Source organism: Amblyomma mixtum, chromosome 7, assembly GCF_055824585.1.
Source record: "Amblyomma mixtum isolate Tamu chromosome 7, ASM5582458v1, whole genome shotgun sequence".
Lineage (NCBI taxonomy): Eukaryota > Metazoa > Arthropoda > Arachnida > Ixodida > Ixodidae > Amblyomma > Amblyomma mixtum.
Window position 1 is genome coordinate 38,335,214 of NC_143018.1, and position 24,002 is coordinate 38,359,215.

The following is a 24,002-nucleotide window of genomic DNA, read 5'->3' on the forward strand; positions in this document are numbered from 1 at the left end:
GCGCACAGCTCAGTCGATAGTGTTCAGTAAAAGAACAGACGTGAGGTTCGCTTAGCTGCCGCGAGGCTGCATCGAGGCTGATGCATGGCAATGCTTCGCTGCGATGTACCGTTTGAAGATTCTTCATGGCTCGGGACATTGGCGGCCGTTGATATATGGGCGCCACGCTACTGGCTGCAATTTGGTGGCGACGCCTAGGCTAGCAGACGACCAGGCCTGCACTCGACCATTCGTTTTGGAAGCAGCCAGTGCCAAGCTGCACCTGAACTGCATGAACTGGCGCTGCACGCTTGCGGCACCGCCGCGGAACTTCACAGAACTGGTGCAGGGAGTGCAGGCGTCGCCACCAAAGTGCAGCTATACCCAGACAACACCAAACATCCGTAGGAGGTCCCAAAAATGTACGCACGTCCCACATCCCTAACAGGACGTCCCTGGGACATCCGCATGAAGTCCGCACTGGGATTATCCCGGAAACAGTCGCGGCTCGAACGTTATACGGACATGACGTCCGTATAAAAGCCGCGGTGGGATCATGCCGAAAACAGTCGCACATCGGATGTTATAAGGAAGTGTTTATATTCATAGGGTCTGAATCGTGCAGATGGCCATACACTTCTCATGAGCGCTCGAGTGGCATGCTCCACTGTCCTTTTCCGATGTCTTTGGCTAGCGGGCTTGATACAGCTGTTTGGAACAAGGAAACAATAATCCATGCGATGTATAAGCGCAAGGTGTCACAAAGTAATACATAACCCAGTACTTATTTTTTGAAAGAGCCCCCCCAAAAAAAACGTTAAAAGCAGGACGAAAATAAGCAATTCCAAAAGGGCCATTAGCTGAATACAGAAACCCTAAACTTTAAAACTTCGAAATTAGGGCAGGGCGACATATCTGAACCTGGCTCAATTAGTCTAATTCCCGTTTTGTTATAGCTATCGAGGGTGTGCTTACACAATCTTCTCCTCCAAGTTTACAACATAACCACCTTGAAAGGTAAAAAAACGTAGCGCAAAGAGACGAGGACACAGAAAGACAGACAACACGGCGCTATAACCACCTTGACGCCAACTGTAATTCCCGCCTTCCGACCATAACAGCCACTGACGTGACACCACAGCAAAAACAACTGGCCACCTGTTCGTGCTCTTAAAGCAGTAATCATAAAAATTAATAACACACATTCTTTTTTGCAGTTACTTTTTGTTTTATTTAGGATCACAGTTTTATTTTTGTCTTAGGTGCATGTTGCATAAAAAGGCTGTTTGCTCATTAGCTCAATGGCACCACAATCGTCATCGCACTACTGAAACAATCATGGAGGTGAAAAAAGTTTTTCTTCCTCCATGGAAACAATGCAAGCATGGAATGCAAGTTATATTTGCTTAGCTTGGTTATAGACTATAACTTGGTGGATTGAAGCGTGTATTAGCCCGTTTTCCGTTTTTTGGGCCAAAATTTCAGGTAATTATTGACGTTCCTACTGTATGTTGGTTGCGTAACGAGTGTATTTTTTTCCAGCGGCGGGAAACACGGATGGCACATGCGGCAAGTGAAAGTAAGTGGCAGTCGGTAGTCCTTGCCTGGTGTGTGAGCCGTGTAGCGTGATTTCTAGCTTTTGAAGTAATTTTAGCGGCAGTATTAAAGCTCAGTGTCACTGATGCTGGCTCAACATGAGCAGAAGCTTACTGGGGGCCAGTATATTAATCTGGTGACAGCATAATGGCTACGGTGCCGAGGAGTACTGCTTACAGGCGTGCACGCCGAGAGGCACGTCGTGATACTGAGCTAATAGCGTCGGCTGCTGGCGATGGTGTTGCGTACGACCCTTATTAATCTGATCCGTGTGCTGCTGCAAAGCCGCAAGAGCAACTAGATCCTAGCTCGTCGCATGTTCCGTGCCTTCAACATTCGACTGAATGTGCGCCTAAAGTTCCTGTTTTAATTTTGATTTGGTTTATTGGTTTGTTCGGGTTGAACGTCCCAAAGCAACTCAGGCTCTGAGGGACGCCGTAGTGAAGGGCTTCGGAAATTTCTACCACCTGGGGTTCTTTAACGGGCACTGACATCGCACAGTACACGGGCCTCTAGAATTTCACCTCCAACGAAATTCGGCCGCCGCGGCGTGGATCGAACCCTCATCTTTCGGGACAACAGCCGAGCGCAGTAACCACTGAACCAAGGCGGGGTTGTTTTAATTTTGTATTCTGTTTATAACTGTTGCATGCGCACAGATTTTCTTTGATTGGTTTGTAACCTAGATATGTATAGTATTGAAGAGAACTATTGCAATTTCATTTGAACTATATGTATTGTTTGGGCGTTTTGCATCCAAAAAATGAGGTCATGCATGTTTTTACATATGAATTTTTTGTTGGCAAGGGCCAAATCTGCCCCTGTGTCATATGGAGGACTTATAATGGAGGGCATATGCATGTTTAATTGTACCACCTAGAGATACCTCACAATAGCATGCCAGCTGCCTTCAGTATCGTAAAAACTGACTATAGCAATACAGTTCCCCACTGTTAACTTGAGAAATCCTGATTTTATTTTCTTGGTCTGATTTCGAACCTAATTCTGTTTTGATCTAGAGAAATCACATGACTGTGCGAGATGGAGACACTGCAAGAGAAAAGACATCTCGCATTCTGCGAAGTATTCTAACATCTGAACTGGCTCCTAGCTACAGCTGGTATGGCACCAAGGGAAGAACAGGCTCTGTGAGCTGAATATATGCAAAATCATGTGTAGTAAGTATTATTTGGAGGAAGCTATTTCAAATCTTAAAGGAGCACAGATATAAAATTTTAAACTCAAATAAGGGATCCGATCTGTGTCCTGGGCACAAAGGGTTTTACTATTCCAAATTCTCTGAATTCACTGATTCCACATGCCAAAAATCATTGACAGAGGAGCTGTTAGCCAATGCTGGCATCAATCATCTATATATGGACTGGTTGGCAGAGTCACTAGCAAAACATGGGGTAAGTCCTAACCATGCCATCACATGATGCCATAATGGACTCCAGGACTGGCATTTACCTGACAGAGACCAAAAGTACTCATAAAAAACAGTTTAACTGTTCACACTGTGGACTAGATAACATATATACACATAACATAACATATATATACACATAACATAACATATATACTCTCATTCGTATATAGGTTGCCTAACCGACCAGCAGACCTCAACTCGGGCACAGCAAACTACGCTGAAAGAAATCGAAAAGGCAGCCATGTCATTGTTTCAGCATGCAACTTAACGGGTAATGCTCAAGAAAACAGGCGAACAAAGCTGTGCTCCTGAGCAAAACTGAATGGTGAGTGTGTTGCTAGTGTGCTACATTTTTTGTTGATAGTAGCATCTTGGGTCGAGGATTTTTCATTCGAAACTGTTGATATTTTCCTGTGACACTGTGCTGAGAGGTGATTGATTTTGAGAGAGCACAGAATTCAGTAGATTATTTCAATAGATACTGTGAAAACTTCTGCATATCAGCCTGTGTAGTTAGGTAGAATCATGAAATGTATCTTTAAGTTAACTTGGGTATTCGTAGCCTGCTAAGTCCTCACGCACCTCTCTTTACTTGGCCATCTGTTTGTGGTGGTTTTACTCCTGGAAGTATGTACATTTACTTGTGCAAGGATTAATTCCTTGCCGCAAGTACCATTTGGTGCCAACACCATGTGAAGGTGCTGCAATTTTTATATTGTGCTGCAAGTTTTTTTTTTCAAATGCAGTGAGTGATTTAAAAAAAGGTGAACTGAAAGAAGTGTCTATATGTATTTGGTCTTTTTTGTCTTCCTTCCAGCAAGGCAGCCTATTTCAGCATTGGCCCAGGTGGCAGGATTTCTGCTTTATATGTATACATGACTCTTCTTTTCGATGACGCTATAGCAGAACCGAAAAGAAGACTGCCTAGAATGAGAAGCCAATCAATATCTTGAAAACATGTCACTTTATTGATACCTAGCAGTTGTAGTATACTTAAGTGTCTAGAAATGCGATGCTTTGTGCATGAACAATTTTTTTTTTCTCTGACCAAGCTGGGCATTTTGTTGCCCATCTGAAATTTGCTTGTATTGAGCTATACTTGCTGTTTTGGTCTAGTCCCACTATGCTTGTGTAAATTTGTTCCTGACTGCTACTACTAGAGTTATTTTTCACCCCCATAGTGCGTTTGCATTGCTGTTCCAGCAAAAAAAAGAGGATATGTGGATTTTAATGACTTTTATCATCTATGTAAGAGACGACCATAGTTCCTGTGGCTTGTAGCGGTCTTATAACTTGTTAATGCTAATATCATACTATATGCAGCGTGTTTTAGATTTTTTTCTTCTGGCCATGCTAGTTGCCTTAAAGCCCATCTACTCCTTATGCACACTTATACGTGCTTTTTATTTCTAGTCCTGTGCTTGCTGAAATGTGAGTCTGAATGGTAGTGCTTGTGTCAATATTAACCTCTGATCTGTGTGCTTGTATTGCTGTTATAGCAAAAAAAGGCTCATTTGTGATTTAATAATCTTTATTGTTTTGAGTGAGACAAGCATAGTTCCTGTACCTTGTAGCAGTCAGACAACATGTCTTAATTTAGTCATTCGACATGCAGCTTGACTGAAATGTTTATCTTGCCTTGTTGTTGTTGTTTATGTCGGCTAATTGCCTTGAAGGCCACCTACTACTTATGCACAGCTATATACCTGCTTTTGTCTCTAGTTGCATGCTTGCTGAAATTTGATCCTGACAGATAGTGCTTATGTTAATATTTTAATCTCTAATCTGTGTAGTTGGGTTGTATTACTGTTATAGCAAGAAAGGGTCATTTGTGTTTTAAGAACATTGATTACTCTAAATAAGACAATAGTTCCTATACCTTATTGCAGTCACATAATTTGACTCATTTTAGCTATGCTACGTGCAGTGTGATCGAGATTTTTTCACCTCTGCTGCGTATGCTTGTATTGTTGTTTCAGTAAAAAAAAGTTGCATTTGTGTTTTTAGTTTGGTTTTTGGCGTTTTACATCCCAAAGCGACCCAGGCTATAAGGGATGCCATAGTGGAGGGCTCCAGATAATTTCGACTACCTAGGGTCCTCTAGCATGCACTGACATCGCATAGTACACTGGCCTCTCAACTTCTCGCCTCCTTCGAAATGGGACTGCCATGGCTGGGATCGAACCTGCGTCTTTTGGGTCAGCAGCCGAGCACCATATGACCAGTGAGGCACTGAGTGGCATATTTGTGTTTTGTTGCGTTCATTATTTATAAGACAGTCATGTAATATTTATGCCTTACAGTATGCCGCTACTGTTTGTTTTAATGTCCTTTGCAGTGCAATTAATATTTTTTGTTCTGACCAAGATAATCATCCCGAAGCCTGTTTAGACCTTACATGACTTATATGTATATACCTGCTGTTTTAGCCGTATAGTTATTTTGCATCTCTCTATTTTGCAACTGTGCATCTGGGGTTGGCTTGGCTACTTATTGTATTGGAATCCTACTGCTTCAAGTTTGAAAACGTGATAATTTTGGCTAATACTAACGAGACAAGGTAATCAAAATTAATGAAGCCTATTACACACACTGCGAAGGAAGGTCTACGTGCACACCATCCATGACCTTGCTCTCAATAACGAGAAATGCCTGAGAGGAGCTGTTAAAGCTGTGTTAGTGCTTCCTTTATGTGAGTTGTTCTGTTTCATGTGCTATTATTAAAAATAAAATTCAGCTGTGAATCAGCATTCGGCCTGATCATCAGCATGCCCCATATATTTGAATAAAACTATTTTAGCCAAAGCTTTGTGTTTTAAATCACTGTGCAGCATAATCCAGGCCTGTGTTCTAACTTTGTGTCGTTTTTACTATAGCATCGCTCTCGGCCATATACAATTGGCCGAAATGCCAGAAGCTGAAGCTGGTTCTGTTTCGGTTATGACGCACTGCTTCTGCTTCTGGTATTTTGGTCAGTCATGCGTGACCAGTAGCGACACTTTTGAAAAGGACACAAGGTTATATTGGGTCCTGGCCAAGGAAAAAATAGAAATAGTAACGTCCTATTGCAGTCCTGTGAAGGTCCCAAAAATGTACTCGTCAGACATCCGAAGGACTTCTTTCGGCGTTTCACTTCGGATGTTTCCAGGATTTTTTCGGGACATCCGCGGGATGTGCGTAAAGTCCTGCCGCGGACTTCCCAAGGACGTCCTTAGGATGTAGGTGTGTTGTCTGGGTAGTTGCGTGCATCATCAACGTCGTCCAAGATCCCGAACCGCCTGAAGAATTTTCAAGCAGCAAACCGCTATGAACTACTGTTGCCATGAACAAACAACAGAATAATCTTCGTTTTCTCGAAAAAAAAAATACTCCCACGATCCACGATGTGCGAATTTGTGTTTAAATGTTGCCGCGGGGCTTGGCCTGGCCGCTGAGGATTAAAATCCTGACGGAAGAAAGAACTGCGGCCGTTACGCCGGGGGGAGAGGGAGAGGGGGAAGTGAGCTCCCCCCCCCCCCCAAAAAAAAATCGTACTGTCATGCACCGCCGACCAAAAAAAAAACAACCACTGGCGCCGGGAATCATTCTGGATTTTGTCTACAATGTCTTTTTCACATTTCGGCGCGGGTATTGCGAACTCGGGCTGGATTTTTTGGCATTGCCCATGCACAAGGGCGTCCGCAGAATTTTTTGCAGGGGGGGGGGCCCCATTGGTTGTTGGCGCCGGAGGGGGGGGGTATGTTCGTAGCAAAAAGGCACTATTTGCGGAGTAAATTTATTTATTTATATACAAATAAAATAAATAAGTAAAATACACACATGAAAGAAAAATTACAAACAGCAAATTAAAGCGAGGCTAGGAGAGATACATTGGAGTTTATCAACGAAGAAACAATTAAAATTAATAAAAATGCAAAAAGATACTATCACTTCGTGGAGAAGAGTGCTCAGTCTTGCTGCATACGGGTTCTCGACACACCCGGATTGATGACCAGCACACAGCACAATATGTTCACAAACACGCAACGACAGTCACTCAGTCAGTCTTCCTTGAACAGAAACTGTAGACGCCTCGGATTTTTCTGGGCGAATTGCGTGATGACACTGGTGATAAATTCATTTCTGTGCTTCATTACACGCTCTCGGTGCACACTCATCATACAAAGGCCGTCCAGTCTGTCGTTTGTCATCGTTGAGCGTAGCCACGTTTTCACTCTCCTCATTGTACTGAAGGAGCGTTCGACCGTACAGGTAGTAACTGGCAAAGCCAGAGCCACCTCAATGGCTTTTGCAACACCAGGGAAGAATGTCTTGGCCTGATGTAGAAGCTCGCAGTAAGTTATTTCTGATGGGTCCCCAGTTTTGTTGCACCACATCTCGTACCAAGAGATGGCCTCTTCCTTGAAGTTGTCGATGCCGTAAAAGCACTGGAGTTCTTCGGCGAGAACAGCGAACTCAACACGGCTCAAGTGCTTCATTTTTGATGGATGCAGCTGGAGAAGTTTGAAGCTCCTCTCATTGCTTTCAGAAAAGCGCCGAGCTAAAGAAGCAGTGAGGGAGTCCAAGTACGGCACATATATTGCCACACGGTAGTATTCCTCTGGCGACTGAATCCCGTAGTTGTCTCGGTGGGCCTGACGAGAGACTTGTCTTGGTACAGATATCACCACATTTAAGTGATTGGCTGCCTCCTTGCTGCATTCATGATGTTAGAGAACTCCTCTACAGCGTTTGTCCGGTGGCCGCGAAAAATACGTTGTAGCTCAGTGATGTGGCCATGCACAGAATGGAAGTCCATGGATACACCTTGCAGAATGTTCGTAGCTGGTTCGAGCCGAGCGCTGTACTTCGCTACAATATGCAAGCAGACGATGAAAGATGGGCTTGTTGTTGCGCAGTAGAGGATGTGAGCTCGTTGTCTAGTTGCAGCGTTCGAGCATGATTCCGTGGACGCGAGCTGCTCGAGTGCTTCGACTATGGCCACGTAATGCTGAGAGAAGATCCTAATAGACTTGTACTTTGCAGACCATCTTGTCTCACACAGCATCGGAATGTTGGGCACCAATTTTCTCCGGAGCACGCTCTCGCGGAAGAAGTTTATGGTTTGTTCGATTATCCCAATTGTGTTTCGAATTTCAGAGACGTCGTTCAAATCGTTGATGACGAGATTTAGTTTGTGACTTGCACAGTGGAAAAATAGTGCCTTCGGGAACTGTTTTTGTATAGTTTTGTTCACTCCAGCTTCTTTTCCAGCCATTGTAGAGCATCCATCGTACCCCTGTCCAACGAGGTTCGAAAGAATCAGTCCGACATTCGTCAAAAGCTTCAAGATTGCCGCGGCGATGCAAGCGGAGTTTAATTCCCAGACAACACACCTACATCCTAAGGACGTCCTTGGGAAGTCCGCGGCAGGACTTTACGCACATCCCGCGGATGTCCCGAAAAAATCCTGAAAACATCCCAAGTGAAACGCCGAAAGAAGTCCTTCGGATGTCTGACGAGTACATTTTTAGGACCTTCGTAGGACTGCAATGGGACGTTACTATTTTTATTTTTTCCTTCGCCAGGACCCAATATAACCTCGTGTCCTTTTCAAAAGTGTTGCTACTGGTCACGCATGACTGACCAAAATACCAGAAGCAGAAGCAGTGCCTCATAGCCGCAACAGAACCAGCTCCGCTTCTTTCATTTCGACCAATAGCATATGGCCAAGAGTGATGCTACAGTAAAAACGACAGAAAGTTAGAACACAGGTCTGGATTATGCTGCACAGTGATTTAAAACACAAAGCTTTGGCTAAAATAGTTTTATTCAAATATATGGGGCACGCTGATGATCAGGCCGAATGCTGATTCACAGCTGAATTTTATTTTTTAATAACAGCACATGAAACAGAACAACTCACATAAAGGAAGCACTAACACAGCTTTAACAGCTCCTCTCAGGCATTTCTCGTTATTGATAGCAAGGTCATGCATGGTGTGCACATAGTCGTTCCTTCGCAATGTGTGTAATAGGCTTCATTAATTTTGTTTAGCTTGTCTGGTTAGTATGAGCCAAAATTATCACGTTTTCAAACTAGAAGCAGTAGGATTCCAATACAATATATAAGCCAACCTCAGATGCAGAGTTGCAAAATAGAGAGATGCAAAATAACTATAGGGCTAAAACAGCAGGTATATACATATAAGTAATGTAAGGTCTAAACAGGCTTCGGGATGATTATCTTGGTCAGAACAAAAAATATTAATTGCACTGCAAAGAGCATGACATTAAAACAAACAGTAGCGGCATACTGTAAGGCATAAATGTTACATGGCTGTCTTATAAATAATGAACACAACAAAACACGAATATGCCACTCAGTGCCTCGTTGATCATATGGTGCTCGGCTGCTGACCCAACAGACGCGGGTTCGATCCCAGCCATGGCAGTCCCATTTCGAAGGAGGCGAAAAGTTAAGAGGCCAGTGTACTGTGCGATGTCAGTGCACGCTAGAGAACCCCAGGTAGTCGAAATTATCTGGAGCCCTCCACTATGGCATCCCTTATAGCCTGGGTCGCTTTGAGATGTAAAACGCCAAAATACGAAACTAAAAACACAAATGCAACTTTTTTTTACCGAAACAACAATACAAGCATACGCAGCAGAGGTGAAAAAATCTCGATCACACTGCACGTAGCATAGCTAAAATGAGGCAAATTATGTGACTGCAATAAGGCATAGGAACTATTGTCTTATTTAGAATAATCAATGTTCTTAAAACACAAATGACCCTTTCTTGCTATAACAGCAATACAACCCAACTACACAGATTAGAAATTAAAATAATAACATAAGCACTATCTGTCAGAATCAAATTTCAGCAAGCATGCAACTAGAGATAAAAACAGGCATATAACTGTGCATAAGTAGTAGGTGGCCTTCAAGGCAATTAGCATGGTCAGAAGATAAACATTTCAGTCAAGCTGCATGTGGAATGACTAAAATAAGACAGGTTGTCTGACTGCTACAAGGTACAGGAACTATGCTTGTCTCACTCGAAACAATAAAGATTATTAAATCACAAATGAGCCTTTTTTTTTTGCTATAACAGCAATACATGCACACAGATCAGAGGTTGAAATATTGACACAAACACAACCATTCAGAATCACATTTCAGCAAGTACAGGACTAGAAATAAAAAGCACGTATAAGTATGCATAAGGAGTAGATGGGCTTTAAGGCAACTAGCACGTCCAGAAGAAAAAAATCTAAAACACGCTGCATATAGTATGATATTAACATTAACAAGTTATAAGACTCTACAAGCCACAGGAACTATGGTCGTCTCTTACATAGACAATAAAAGTCATTAAAATCCACATATCCTCTTTTTTTTCCTGGAACAGCAATACAAATGCACTACGGGGGTGAAAAATAACTCTAGTAGTAGCAGTTGGGAACAAATTTACACAAGCATAGTGGGACTAGAGACCAAAACAGCAAGTATAGCTCGATACAAGCAAATTTCAGATGGGCAACAAAATGCCCAGCTTGATCAGAGAAAAAGAAATTGTTCAAGCACAAAGCATCGCATTTCTAGACACTTAAGTATACTACAACTGCTAGGTATCAATAAAGTGACACGTTTTCAAGATATTGCTTGGCTTCTCATTCTAGGCAGTCTTCTTTTCGGTTCTGCTATAGTGTCATCGAAAAGAAGAGTCACGTATACATGTAAAGCAGAAATCCTGCCACCTGGGCCAATGCTGAAATAGGCTGCCTTGCTGGAAGGAAGACAAAAAAAAAAACCAATACATATATATAGACACTTCTTTCAGTTCACCTTTTTTTTCACTCACTGACTGCATTTGAAAAAAAAAAACTTGCAGCACCTTCACATGGTGTTGGCACCAAATGGTACTTGCGGCAAGGAATTAATCCTTGCACAAGTAAATGTACATACTTCCAGGAGTAAAACCACCACAAACAGACGACCAAGTAAAGAGATGTGCGTGAGGACTTAGCAGGCTAAGAATACCCAAGTTAACTTAAAGATACATTTCATGATTCTACCTAACTACACAGGCTGATATGCAGAAGTTTTCACGGTATCTATTGAAATAATCTACTGAATTCTGTGCTCTCTCAAAATCAGTCATCTCTCAGCACAGTGTCACAGGAAACATATCAACAGTTTGGAATGAAAAATCCTCAACCCGAGATGTTAATATCAACAAAAAAATGTAGCACACTAGCAACACAATCACCGTTTAGTTTTGCTCAGGAGGACAGCTTTGTTCGCCAGTTTTCTTGCGCATTACCCGTTCAGTTGCATGTCGAAACCATGACATGGCTGCCTTTTTGATTTCTTTCAGCGTAGTTTGCTGCCCCTGAGTTGAGGTCTGCTGGTTGGTTAGGCAACCTATATACAAATGAGAGGGTATATGTTATGTATTTTTTATAGAAAAATATATCTCACCTCTAAAAATTTTTGTAGCCAAACTTTACTGCATTTTCTTAATTTTGAATCAGCAGACAAAGGGCATGGGCTTGAGTAACAACGGATGGCATATTTCTACACATCTTATTACCAATTCCATTGCTGGACCACGCCTTCTGTGCAGGCAGTATGAAAACAGTCCCAAATGCACACTATGAAAGCTGTAATTCTAGCTTGTTCTAACCTGTGATAACATTCATGGCACTGCAGCCATGAGCCAATGAACCAGATGACAACAAAAATCCATGTGGCTAGTTGTGAAGTGCGTGAATGTGCAGATCTGAAAATAAACAATGAAAATTTGGCATTTTTTTTTTTCAAAGCAAATATCACTGGTCTTGACGCAATCCTACCAAGACCTACAAATTCAATTATAAACACTTAATGTAGATATTTATTCTGTGATCTGATTTATATTCGAAGTCTTAAAGGGATACAGACACAGTGTATTGAGGTGTTCATTTTTCTGCTTTTAATGAGACGTAAAAGCCTATTAATCATGGAAATGAGCTTAAATATCTAGTCCACAGTGTGAACAGTTAAACTGTTTTATATGAGTACTTTTGGTCTCTGTCAGGTAAATGCCAGTGCTGGAGTCCATTATGGCATCATGTGATGGCATGGTTAGGACTTACCCCATGTTTTGCTAGTGACTCTGCCAACCAGTCCATATATAGATGATAGATGTCAGCATTGGCTAACAGCTCCTTTGTCAATGATTTTCGGCATGTGGAATCAGTGAAATCAGAGAATTTGGAATAGTAAAACCCTTTGTGCCCAGGACACAGATCGGATCACTTATTGAGTTTAAAATTTTATATCCGTGCTCCTTTAAGATTTGAAATAGCTTCCTCCAAATAATACTTACTGCACATGATTTTGCATATATTCAGCTCACAGAGCCTGTTCTTCCCTTGGCACCATACCAGCTGTAGCTAGAAGCCAGTTCAGATGTTAGAATACTTCGCAGAATGTGAGATGCCTTTTCTCTTGCAGTGTCTCCATCTTGCACAGTCATGCGATTTCTCTAGATCAAAACAGAATTAGGTTCGAAATCAGACCAAGAAAATAAAATCAGGATTTCTCAAGTTAACAGTGGGGAACTCTATTGCTATAGTCAGTTTTTATCATATTGAAGGCAGCTGGCATGCTGTTGTGAGGTATCCCTAGGTGGTACAATTAAACATGCATATGCCCTTCATTATGAGCCATCCATATGACACAGGGGCAGATTTGGCCCTCGCCAGCAAAAAATTCATATGTAAAAACATGCATGACCTCATTTTTTGGATGCAAAAGGCCCAAACAACACATATAGTTCAAATGAAATTGCAATAGTTCTCTTCAATACTATATATATCTAGATAACAAACCAATAAAAGAAGAAAACTGTGCGCATGCAACAGTTATAAACAGAATACAAAATTAAAACAGCCCCGCCCCGGCTCAGTGGTTGCGGCACTCGGCTGCTGACCCGAAAGACGTGGGTTCGATCCCGGCCGCGGCGGTCGAATTTCGTTGGAGGTGAAATTCTAGAGGCTCGTGTACTGTGCGATGTCAGTGCCCATTAAAGAACCCCAGGTGGTCGATATTTCCGGAGCCCTTCACTACGGTGTCCCTCTGAGCCTGAGTTGATTTGGGACGTTCAACCCAAACAAACCAATAAACCAAATCAAAATTAGAACAGGAACTTTAGGCGCATATTCAGTCGAATGTTGATGGCACGGAACATGCGACGAGCTAGGATCTAGTTGCTCTTGCGACTTTGCAGCAGCACACGGATCAGATTAAGAAGGGTCGTATGCAACACCATCGCCAGCAGCCGACGCTATTAGCTCAATATCACGACGTGCCTCTCGGCGTGCACGCCTGTAAGCCACCGTGCTGTAAGCAGTACTCCTCGGCACCGTAGCCATTATGCTGTCACCAGATTAATACACTGGCCCCCAGTAAGCTTCTGCTCATGTTGAGCCAGCATCAGTCACTGAACTTTAATACCGCCGCTAAAATTACTTAAAAAGCTAGAAATCACGCTACACGGCTCACACACCAGGCGAGGACTACCGACTGCCACTTACTTTCACTTGCCGCATGTGCCATCCGTGTTTCCCGCTGCTGGAACCTTGCTGAATACGTAAAGCCAAAAAAATTACACTCGTTACGCAACCAACGTGCAGTAAGAACGTCAATAATTACCTAAAATTTTGGTCCAAAAAACGGAAAACTGGCTAATACACGCATTTCCTCCATGAATACACGCCTCAAACCACCAAGCTAAGCAAAATAACTTGCATTGTTTCAGTAGTGCGATGACGATGGTGGTGCCATTGAGCTAATGAGCAAAGAGCCTTTTTAAGCAACATGTACCTAAGACAAAAATAAAACTGTGATCCTAAATAAACCAAAAAATAACTGCAAAAAAAGATGTGTGTTATTAAGTTTCATGACCACTGCTCTAAGAGCACGAACAAGTGGCAGTTGTTTTTGCTGTGGTGTCACTGTCATAGAGTGGTCACTGTCATCGTCAGTGGCTGTTATGGTCGGAAGGCGGGAATACAATTGGCGTAAATGTGGTTATGTTGTGATCTTGGAGGAGAAGAGTGTAAGCTCACCCTCGATAGCTATAACAAAACGGGAATTAGACTATTTGAGCCAGGTTCAGTTAGAGTAATTAGGTCGCCCTTCCCTAATTTCGAAGTTTTAAAGTTTAGGGTTTCTGTATTCAGCTAGTGGCCCTCTGCTTTTAACGGTTTTTTCGCTCTTTCAAAAAATAAGTACTGGTTTGTGTATTACTTTGTGACATCTTGCGCTTATACATCGCATGGATTATTGTTTACTTGTTCTAAACAGCTGTATCAAGCCCGCTAGCCAAAGACGTCGGAAAAGGACAATGGAGCGTGCCACTCGAGCGCTCATGAGAATTGTATGGCCATCTGCACGATTCAGACCCTCTGAATATAAACACTTCCTTATAACAACCGATCTGCGACTGTTTTGAGGATGATCCCACCGCGGCTTTTATACGGACGTCATGTCCGTGTAACGTTCGAGCCGCGACTGTTCCCGGGATAATCCCAGTGCGGACTTCATACGGATGTCCCAGGGACGTCCTGTTAGGGATGTGGGACGTGCGTACATTTTTGGGACGTCCTATGGATCTTTGGTGTTGTCTGGGAATTGCTCCAGCTCTACAAATCCCAAAAACTGCTCTCGAACGCACACTTCGACTTCCGCCTTGTCAATAAAGCGAACGCCTATAGACATCTGCTCTTTTCCTGAAATATCTGCAGTTTCGTCAGCAAGAACGGAAAAAGCAAACGCTTTGTTAGTTTCGGTAACTATCTGCTCTCTCAGGATGTCGCCACAGATTGTGATGATCTCGTTCTGGACGCGGACAGAAGTGTACTTGGCATTGCCAGCAGAAGAAGCGAAGTGCTCCTGAAGTAGAGTATCTCCAGCTTCTACACGAAAGTCAAGCAGATCATTGAAGACTCCACTATCGGACTGCTTGCCGCGAATCGGCAAGTCATGCGTCGCGCAAAAGACAATGGTGGAAACTATTGGAAATAGTTTCTCACGGTTCCTTTCAACTTGCGCGTGCAGTGCTCTGTTCAGCTGCTGTACAACGGGTAGCTGCTTGCCTTTCATCACATCCATAAAGTTCTGTGAGGCCGTCATTGCCTCCTGGTGCCATTGGGATTTTACGTGATCCCTGCACGCCTCGTGCATTTTTCTGTAGTTACTGAAAGCGCGCACGATAAAACTACCTTGAGTACCCCGGTGAACACGCGGAGGAAAAATGACGCAAAAACGACAAAAGGCGCCTTTCGCTGTCGCTGAGTACGCAAGCCAGGGGGCGTAATCTCCCAGCCACTGATGTCGAAAAGGCCTCTTTCCAGGTGTTACATCCTTCTTAAAATCATATGTGACATTTGGCGACCATGGCTTAGTAAGAAGACGTAACTTCAAAAAGTCCGGTATGCCAGTGAGTTTAGCTTTGCCTAGAAACTCTCCTAAGTCATATTCTTGAGGCAAGTTATTTGTTTTCTTGATGTTGTCTCCGGACTTCGATCCCAAGCAAGGAGAAAGGGAATCGTTTCGGAATTACTGCGTGACCGGAGCTCGCTGGTGGAGTTCCTTCCATGGAGACGACGACGCCGGCTACTGTCCGGTGATGAAAGGTTGCATCGCTCTGGTCAAATCCGGACTTGAATCCCAAGAAAGGAGAAATGGAATCATCTCGGCCTGCTGCATCACCTGAACTCACTGTTGACAGAGTCCCTTCCATGGAGTCGACGACATCAGCTACTGTCCGGTGATAAAAGCTTGCATCACTCTGTTCAAATGCTACACCGTTGTCACATGTCACACCAGAATCTACAGGGGCGCATTTGGATAATGCTTCGTCAGACAACCGCTGACGCTTGAAGAAGCGTCGAATATCCATCATTCGGGACCGCGCGAGACAAAGCTGGCTATGGAGTTCCTCGGGGTTGGTAGTGTTAAAAATATATACACATTGATTGGAAAAACGGTTGAATGCGTACGTTGAAAACAAAAAATGACTATGTATGCAGCGAAAACTTATTTACAAGATAAATGCACGCTCGCAGCTTCATACACCTCGCTCCATCTTGCTCGCGCAACCGCACAGTCGAGTATTTGCACACACACTACTCGCCGCTCGTCGTTTTCTCGTCCGCTGTCTTGGTTGTTCTCAGCTTCGTTCACAACCGGCCACTAAAAACACCGAAGCACAAACAAAGAGGCGCGCACACGCAAGGAACGCCGCGCGACTTCCGAGGGGAAGGGACACTCGCCACTCCGGTCGGAAAATTTGTTTTGTGTGTTTTTATGAGGTTCAGAGCCCCAAAACGACTCAGGCTATGAGGGACGGACGGTCTCTTTACCATGCACTGACATCGCACAGTACATGGGCGCTGTTGGGATTTGAGGCCCAGCCAGAGGTGACAGGCGAGCCAGGCAGGCGCCATCGGGCTGCCTTGACCAAAGGCGCTGGTTTCCGGAGAAGACGCAAGGAACGCTGGTGTGGGGGCGCCTCTGGAGACTGCGTCGCCGTGAACAAAAGCAGCTAATCCCCTTTGCCGAAAATTCTGAAAGCGGCGCTTGTACCGAACTGCGCTCTCCCGTGGATCGGAGGAGACAGCGAGCGGCGGCGGCGCCAACTCATCGCCCGCTTGCCCCTGAGCAGTCCGACAAAGCGGGGATGGACACGGCTGATTTGTCCCTCCCTCCTGAAGAATTCATCGGTGGCCCGGGGTGTGCACTGTCTGCCTCCGTGTCGCTATCTCTCTAGAGATCAAAGAAACAGGCACACATCTCAAGACGGCTCGAAACACATGCTCGCCGGTGCCGCTGTATGTCTGCAACGACGCGTCCCCGGACGCGGCACTTTGCAGATGTGACCCAAAGCGTGGAAGCAGGGCCGCTTTTACTCTTTTGGCTGAGCGCACCGCCGCCCCTGACGTGCGGCCATCACTCACGGTTCGAGTGAGTGATTTTCCAGGGGGGTGCAGCAGCCCCCCCTTGCGCCCCCCTCCGGACGCCCATGCCCATGCACCTCGCGCCACATAATGCAAGGAGCCCCATCCGATCATAAAGTTTCAGGGGCGTTTCGATGGCGAGCAGGCTCGTCGCGGCATCTCGCAGCGGCCGCGGAGTCTACGGAGCGCATAGATTTCAAATCCGAAACATGGGCATGTGCTCATAAACTTTGTCCTTTGATATATTGAAGCAAAAACCAGTGCATGTAAGGAGGTCTGTGTTCCTGCAGGTCCATAAACTCGTAATTATGAAAACGCCGTTTATTAGCTTTTAAAACCGCAGAAATTTTGGCCATTTATATGGTAACATCAGTTAGCACCATGATCAAAGTTATCATACAAATACGAAAATTATAAGGACATCAGTAACCAGTTTTGACCGACCTTGCTCATTGAAAGCCCGGCTCTCGCAGCGTTTCCCAACAAACACATGGTTACTGGGTAGTTCAACTTGCCGCATCATCTGTGGCTTTTGGGTCAGCAGCAAAGCCCCATAACCACTGAGCCACCGTGGCATCTTATGCCAAAGGGGATTCTGTTGAGTTAAAAGAAAGTAAAGATACCACTTTTGAATGGCCAGTTTTTGTGTGTCAGGCCTTCAGCTCTCCATGTCTGTCTGGGATATTCTGACTATTAAAGGACATAATAAGTTCATGCTTGTGACTTCTGTCTTTGGCAGTTTAAGGTGAAGAATGGTGCAACTTTAGCCAACATTTGATTAGCTCTGAACACTAGATTACTTAACATTAGTGTGTCTAGAGAAAAATAGCATGCGTACAGGTTTGCAGTGTCAGCTGTTTTTGTCAGACTCACTTGAGATGTCATGTTCGTTGTGAGCATGGCACGGCATCATCACATAGCAAGGTCACATGGCCATTGCCTTCAGCCAAATGATCGATGGGTCGCTCAGTTTTTGTGACCCATTGATTAGAGGGTTGCACCAAATTCTAGTTGGACATTCTTTCTTTGTAATGGTGCACAAGAAGTTAGTAAACTTAAAATGACTGGTTGAATTTGCTTACACCTGATAAATAACTTATAATTGAACTTTGTCTCTCATATTGTTTCTGTATCAGCTTCAACACAAATGGTGGTTGTAATAAAGCCACTTGAAGCATGTAGAAACTGCAGTGTTATATTTATGTTCTCATCTGTTCTCCTGTCAGCGCTTGGTGCTGGCTGGGGCAAGAGCTAATTCATTCATTTCATTCATTTATTAAGTCCTCAAAGGCCCCATTTAAGGGGTATTACATGAGAAGTGAGCAGAGAGTATGGCAGTTATGACAAAAAATGATTTTTGATGGCAGTCCTGAATTGTTGAAGATCTTCTAGGGAAGCGATATGGCCGGGAAGTCAAGTAGCACTTATGTCACATTTTTTTTTCTTCTCATGTGTGTCTCATGTGACCTGAGGTCTGATTACATGTCATAACCACGATTCTGCCATTGAGACTGAAACTGAAAAAGCATGAGAGAATTAAGAACTTCAGTTTTAAATTATATTTACATAACATAGACAACTTTTGTGTGGTGGTTCATGTTCATTTATGTCTTGCACACCATTCCTAGGACGGAAAATACTTGAAGAAAAAAATTGACAGACGATTACGGTAGTCGCTAATGCAAGGTTTGAATGCAGCTGTTCGCCTGCCACCGCTGGCAGGTGGCGTGTTGCGCTGCTAGCCACCCTCCGGGATGTTCCCGTTGCAGGCATTTCGCTCTGCTACTTGGACAACCGGTTACACCGACAACGCCGACGCTGAGCTGCGAGCCTAAGAGCTGCGCTCTAAAGTTTGTTATCTGTACTCGTTTAATGTGTCCGCATGACCGTAACCCTCTTGCACATACAAGACCGACTTGAACGCCTTAAACTGAACTGCTGGTGTCTTGAAACTCATGTGTTATTGCGTGAATTCCCTCCAACTTTTTAATGTGGTAGCATCAAAAGCCCCACAACGAAGAAAAGGCGTTTTCTGGCGTTGTATTGCTACCTGCCACAGTTGGTGGGTAATAAAGAGGAGACAGGAGTATCCCCCTCTCCACTTGTAGAGGAGGGACCACCTTCCATGGCTGGCAGGTGCTAACGTGGAGAGGGAAATAATCTCTCCACTTGTAGAGGCGAGGGAGAGGCTGGAAGGCTGCTGCCACAAGAAGAGCCTAGAGGGCAGCTGTCTTGGACAAAGGTTCTGATGCAGGTGGAGGAATGCGCAACCGGTCGGTAGCTACCATGGAAGGTGGTGGGCCAATCAGCTTTCACTGATTAATGCACTAAGTTGAAGCGTTAGATCTGCAAGTGAGAAGACTTAATGCTAACGCTTTGTCATCGTACGTTGATAATCAAGCACCCCATATTTCTTTTTTTTTGTTCTTATCCTGCTGCAGGAGTATATGGACTTCAAGAGGAGGATCATTGCAAGACAGTAAGTCATCTTAGGACACTTAAAAAAGACCTGGGTTCCTGACCCTGTGCACCTTTCTTGCAGCAATTTGATCGAAGAGCTCGAGGCTGCCTCTAACCAAGGTGTGTGTCTTTCTTATTTTTTTTCCTGTTTTTCGTAGGACAGTCGACCGCATTTCGTAGCAAATGTACAAAGCGACTACACTTACAACAAGTGTGTTTCGCCTTGACCATGTAACTATTGGTTGATTGATTTTCCAAGTGATTAATTGAGCGATTGATTGAGGAACACTAGCCAAGCCATTTTCTTAACCCAACAAGCTGGGGTTGAAAATACTTATGTCTTCTGATGCTGCTGATTGGAAGATTCTGGTGTTTGTAGGTGTGGGCTGTATTCACCCTGCCTGCAAAGCTGTCTCAGTGCAGTCTATGTGGCACTGTTCAAAACTAAGTACCACCGCTGCTACAGTTAAAGGCAGATTGACAAAATTACAAAATTTTCTTGTTTGCAGCTCAGCTTCCATTTAAAATCAGTCGGAACTGATTAGAAAATAACTTTGACATTCATTGGTTGGAAACTACGGCAGTGTTTGTTTATCTTTAGTGTTTGTTGTCTAGAGCTTTGGTTGCATATGCTTTGCAGTGTGGTGTGTTAGAGGTTTACGGTCAGGAGAAAAAAAATATAGGGGGCATAGCCTAGAACTCATTATTTTCTTTCGCAGTTCGTATTAGTTGGGAAAGGAGATTTATGGTAACTGTTGGTATGTATGTTGTTAGAGGTTTACTGTCACGAGAAAAAAAAATAGAGAAAGAGGGGATGTAGCCAAGAGCCGTTATTTTCTTTTGCAGTTTGTATTAGTTGGGAAAGCAGATTTAATATGGTAACTGTTGGTATAGATGGCTGCCAAGGAATTTGGCAAGCAGTTGCTGTAATTTTGCAGGAAGCGATGAGCTTGGCTGTGTTAAACCTGCTGGGAGGAAGGGTTAGTACACTAGTTTCAGGTGGGCATCTCTTAAGTGCCGGCATATTGAGCGCCATTGATGTTGTCCAACTGTGAAACTCCTGTTGCATGCCTTTCATGACAAGGCTAATATCCAATATTTAAAGAGCTCCCTATTACTCAGTATCTGTGGTGCCTATGCTGTCACTGCGGCGATTGCATACGTTCAACAGCAGTGAGGTCACAGCACAAAACATTGAAAAAAAAGATGAAAAAAGCTTTGGTAAACACTAGAAATGCTTTTCAATGTTTGTGTGAAGGCTGTTTATTAGTTGGGCTCTAAATGGACTGGTGCAGTTATCCATGGCTTGGAGCTGTAGTATAGCGAGACAGACACGGCTGGGATGGCTTGCTGCAGCATTCTGTAACTATGCACTTTTTTTTTTCTCCAAAATTTCTTTAACGTGATCTCAGAGCACGGTAATATTACCTTGCTTGTTGCATTATCTCGCATTACATCATGCAGTAGGGTGTAGAATGTATGCTGCTGCTATTCAAAAGGTTTTAGAGTATCTGTTTGGCAATGCTTAATTTAGCTCTTTTGGCTTTTTACTCAGCAGCACTATATTAATGTTCCATTACCTGACTAGATGTTAGCAAAACATTCGATCAGTGGTCATATATGCCTGCATAGCAAAGCTGTAAAAGTCCTGGCAATAGCTGAGAACAAGCCGGAAGTTGGAAGGAAAGGAAGGCTTGCACGCAGTGCATGAGATGGACAGTAGCTGTAAAAGAGGTAACAAGACAGTTGGAGATTTGCTGCCACACACTGCATATGAAGTCAGAAGGCAGCTGAGTTTCGTTTGGAAGCCATTCTCATGGTTTTCCTGCTCACCAGACTACAGTCGCCACTACGTGACGATATCCTAAAAATGAAAATATGTCAGTTGCTATGAGTGAATCTCGTGTTACACAGTGGTAACCACCCTGTTTTTTGTCTGCCGCTATTGTTCACCAACTGTGATTAATTTATTGTACAGGTAACTATAAAACATTCACATTGATTCTAGAAGCACAACTTCCATCTGAAATACCGCGTGAATTTTTTGTGGTTCTGCAGCCTCATTTATGTCAGGCTGCTTGTGGGATCGGGGCTGTCATGACCGGTAAGAGCGCTGGCAGGCAATTCTTGCTTTTTTGCAGCTTTGGGTGCGGCACCTTGGCTTTGTATAATGTGCGAGGGAGGTGGCTGTGCTCTTTTTCGGACTTGCAGAGTGTGCGCCTCTGGAGGAGAAGATTATCGAATCGGAAGGCACGGCCGAGTGGCTGCAGAACTATTTGGATCAGCAACTGCCGAAGCTACGAGGAGCAGCATGTGACAAAGAACGTCTCACTAAGGTAGGCAGGTCCATGCAGGATTGTCGAGGTGCTTGAGCCGTTCCAATGTAAAGTCTGCTACCTGTTTTGCCTGGTTGATGGTGTTTATACATATCTAGGGGGTGATGTGTTGCCACACAACACTCTGCTCAAACAAGTGTATGTTGTGCAACATTGTATAAGGCTTTTCAGAGGCATATTAACGGCGCATCAGTTCACGTGCTGCATCTGCATGGCGAGGAACTGTGGACCTTTGGAATAAACACAAAAATTCAGGGGGCACTTTGTTGACCAAAAGTGCGGTGAGGCGAAAGCCTTAAGCGCGGTGTTGCTGCTTGTGTCGCTGATGCGTTGTTAGGATGTTAAGCTTCGTCTCTAAGAGTGAAACGCGACAGCGTCTTGCAACGCTGCCAGGGAGTCCGCAGAACACCATCACCCGTTCGGCTCTACGCCTTGCTGTCGGTAAACTGGTTTTTGAGGAAAGGAAATGTATCTGTCTCGCATATCTCGGTGGACACCTGAACCTCGCCGTAACGGGGAGGGAGGAAGATGGGAGTGAACGAAGACAGCGTATTTACTAGATGCGTCTTTGTTTATTCCGAACCATCGAGCTGGCTAGGCGGAGCGGTTGCATGCTCGTCTCGCACTCCGGAGACCGGAGTTCGATTCCCGAACTCAATGAATTTTCTACTCGGTTTTATTTATTTATCTGGCCTGACTAGAAAGGTTAATTAGTCTAAATGGGTAATTAAGCAATGAACTAAACTCATTCCCACTTACTTGGAGCATCACTATTGGTTGCATGGTTACTAGCCGAAGTACAATTAACCCCGTTTGAAATTCGCGCACTGTGACGTCACGACCATTTCGACCAATTGAAAAGCGTGACATTTCTGTCGGCAACTCCTGCTTACAACGATGAGGCATTAAAGGCTTCCGCCTTAAAAATGACGAGTGTGAAAGAGAGATGACTGTGCAAGCGCTTGTCTCACAAGTGAATTTTTTCTGGAAGGCACGAATATTCATAGCTGGCAAACAAAACAAGGGGCAGCGAAAAAAAATGTTAGATGATCAGTGCGATTGATGCAGTGGAGTATGTGTTGGCATTAGTGTTCCCCGTCTAGGACGGAGCTGCCGCTGATGGGGTCAAATCGTGTGAGTGGGTAGAGTGATTCAGTACGTCAGTCACTGTGTGACACCCTCACTCCACTGCCTCCGACCCAGTCCAGCAATCCCAGCTGGGCACACACCTCTTTCACCCCCCCCCCCCCTCCCCACACTTCCTCACTTGTCCCTTCCCACCCTCTGTTTGTCCTCTCTCTTCTTCCTCTCCCCTGAGGAGGAAATTTCCCTCTCTACACTTTGCCACCCCCATCCCTTGCCACCCTCCCTCTCTTCACCTTCCTTCTCTCCATCCCCTCCCCTTCATCCCCTCTCCTTAAAGTGGAGGGGATTTCCTTTTTCACCTGTCTGCCGAGGCTTCGGACGAACGGTCAGATTTTTCCAGCACGCAAAAAAAGAAAAATTGAGTAGGCTTGCCTTATATGCTGCATAAGTTGAGAATCTTGCCAAGAGAAAACGTACACATTATTTTTATTCCTTCTTACACCTTAATTTCTTCCTTGAAAGGTGCAGCTCAAGGGACCACCCGTTATCAGACGTACTGCTATCACATCTTTGCTAGCAACTATAACGCCTACACAGATGCACACAGAGCATTTAAAGGCATTTCAAAGTGTTTAATGGTGTCTTATGATCATGGGTCCCCGTTCTGCACAGCTATCACTAAAATGTGCCACATTTTGCGGGCTCGAATTGTATGCCATGATCTAATTTCTGAGAACAAGGGTGATGACTCTTGTTCAAAACATACTGGGCACTTATCATAGCATGCGTAACATGTGAATTCCAAGAGAAGTAAGCGTAGCAGAGAGCGGCAGAAAATTAGGTGAGTGGATGAGATTATTAATAGGAGAGACATGGGAGAGGCCTTTGCCCTGCAGTGGGCGTAGTCAGGCTGATGATGATGATGATGATGTCATCTCTCGAAGGGACGAATGAAGGAGTTGAACAAGAAGGAAAGAGAGAAAGAAAGGAAAGAAGAGGTGTATGCTGGAGGGCTCCGGAATAGAGCATGGGGTCTTTAGCATTACACCTGCATTAAAGCGACTGCCCCACATTCTCCAGCTCAGCAGCAGAGTGAGCGAGAAGTGTGCGCATATGTGTGAAGAA

At 44.2% G+C, this 24,002-nt stretch overlaps 1 protein-coding gene and 1 long non-coding RNA gene across 6 annotated transcripts in view; both read left to right on the plus strand.

Annotated features, from left to right (window-relative positions):
• LOC149335705 (uncharacterized) overlaps window positions 1-24,002 on the plus strand; it is a 75,733-nt gene that overhangs the window by 4,962 nt on the left and 46,769 nt on the right. For all 4 annotated transcript variants that reach the window (XM_089552303.1, XM_089552304.1, XM_089552305.1 and 1 more), the window contains exons 2-4: window positions 19,437-19,474; window positions 19,538-19,575; window positions 21,667-21,791. In XM_089552303.1, coding sequence (XP_089408429.1) covers window positions 19,437-19,474; window positions 19,538-19,575; window positions 21,667-21,791 — 201 coding nt within the window. The remainder of the gene's footprint in view (window positions 1-19,436; window positions 19,475-19,537; window positions 19,576-21,666; window positions 21,792-24,002) is intronic.
• Window positions 1,299-5,560, plus strand: LOC149335706 (uncharacterized). Of its 2 annotated transcripts, XR_016284093.1 has the most exons (5): window positions 1,302-1,464; window positions 1,522-1,558; window positions 2,595-2,753; window positions 3,175-3,329; window positions 3,822-5,560. It is a non-coding gene; the product is annotated as an uncharacterized LOC149335706 (long non-coding RNA). The 2 variants fall into 2 exon arrangements; XR_016284092.1 differs by having other exon boundaries at window positions 1,299-1,464; window positions 1,522-2,753.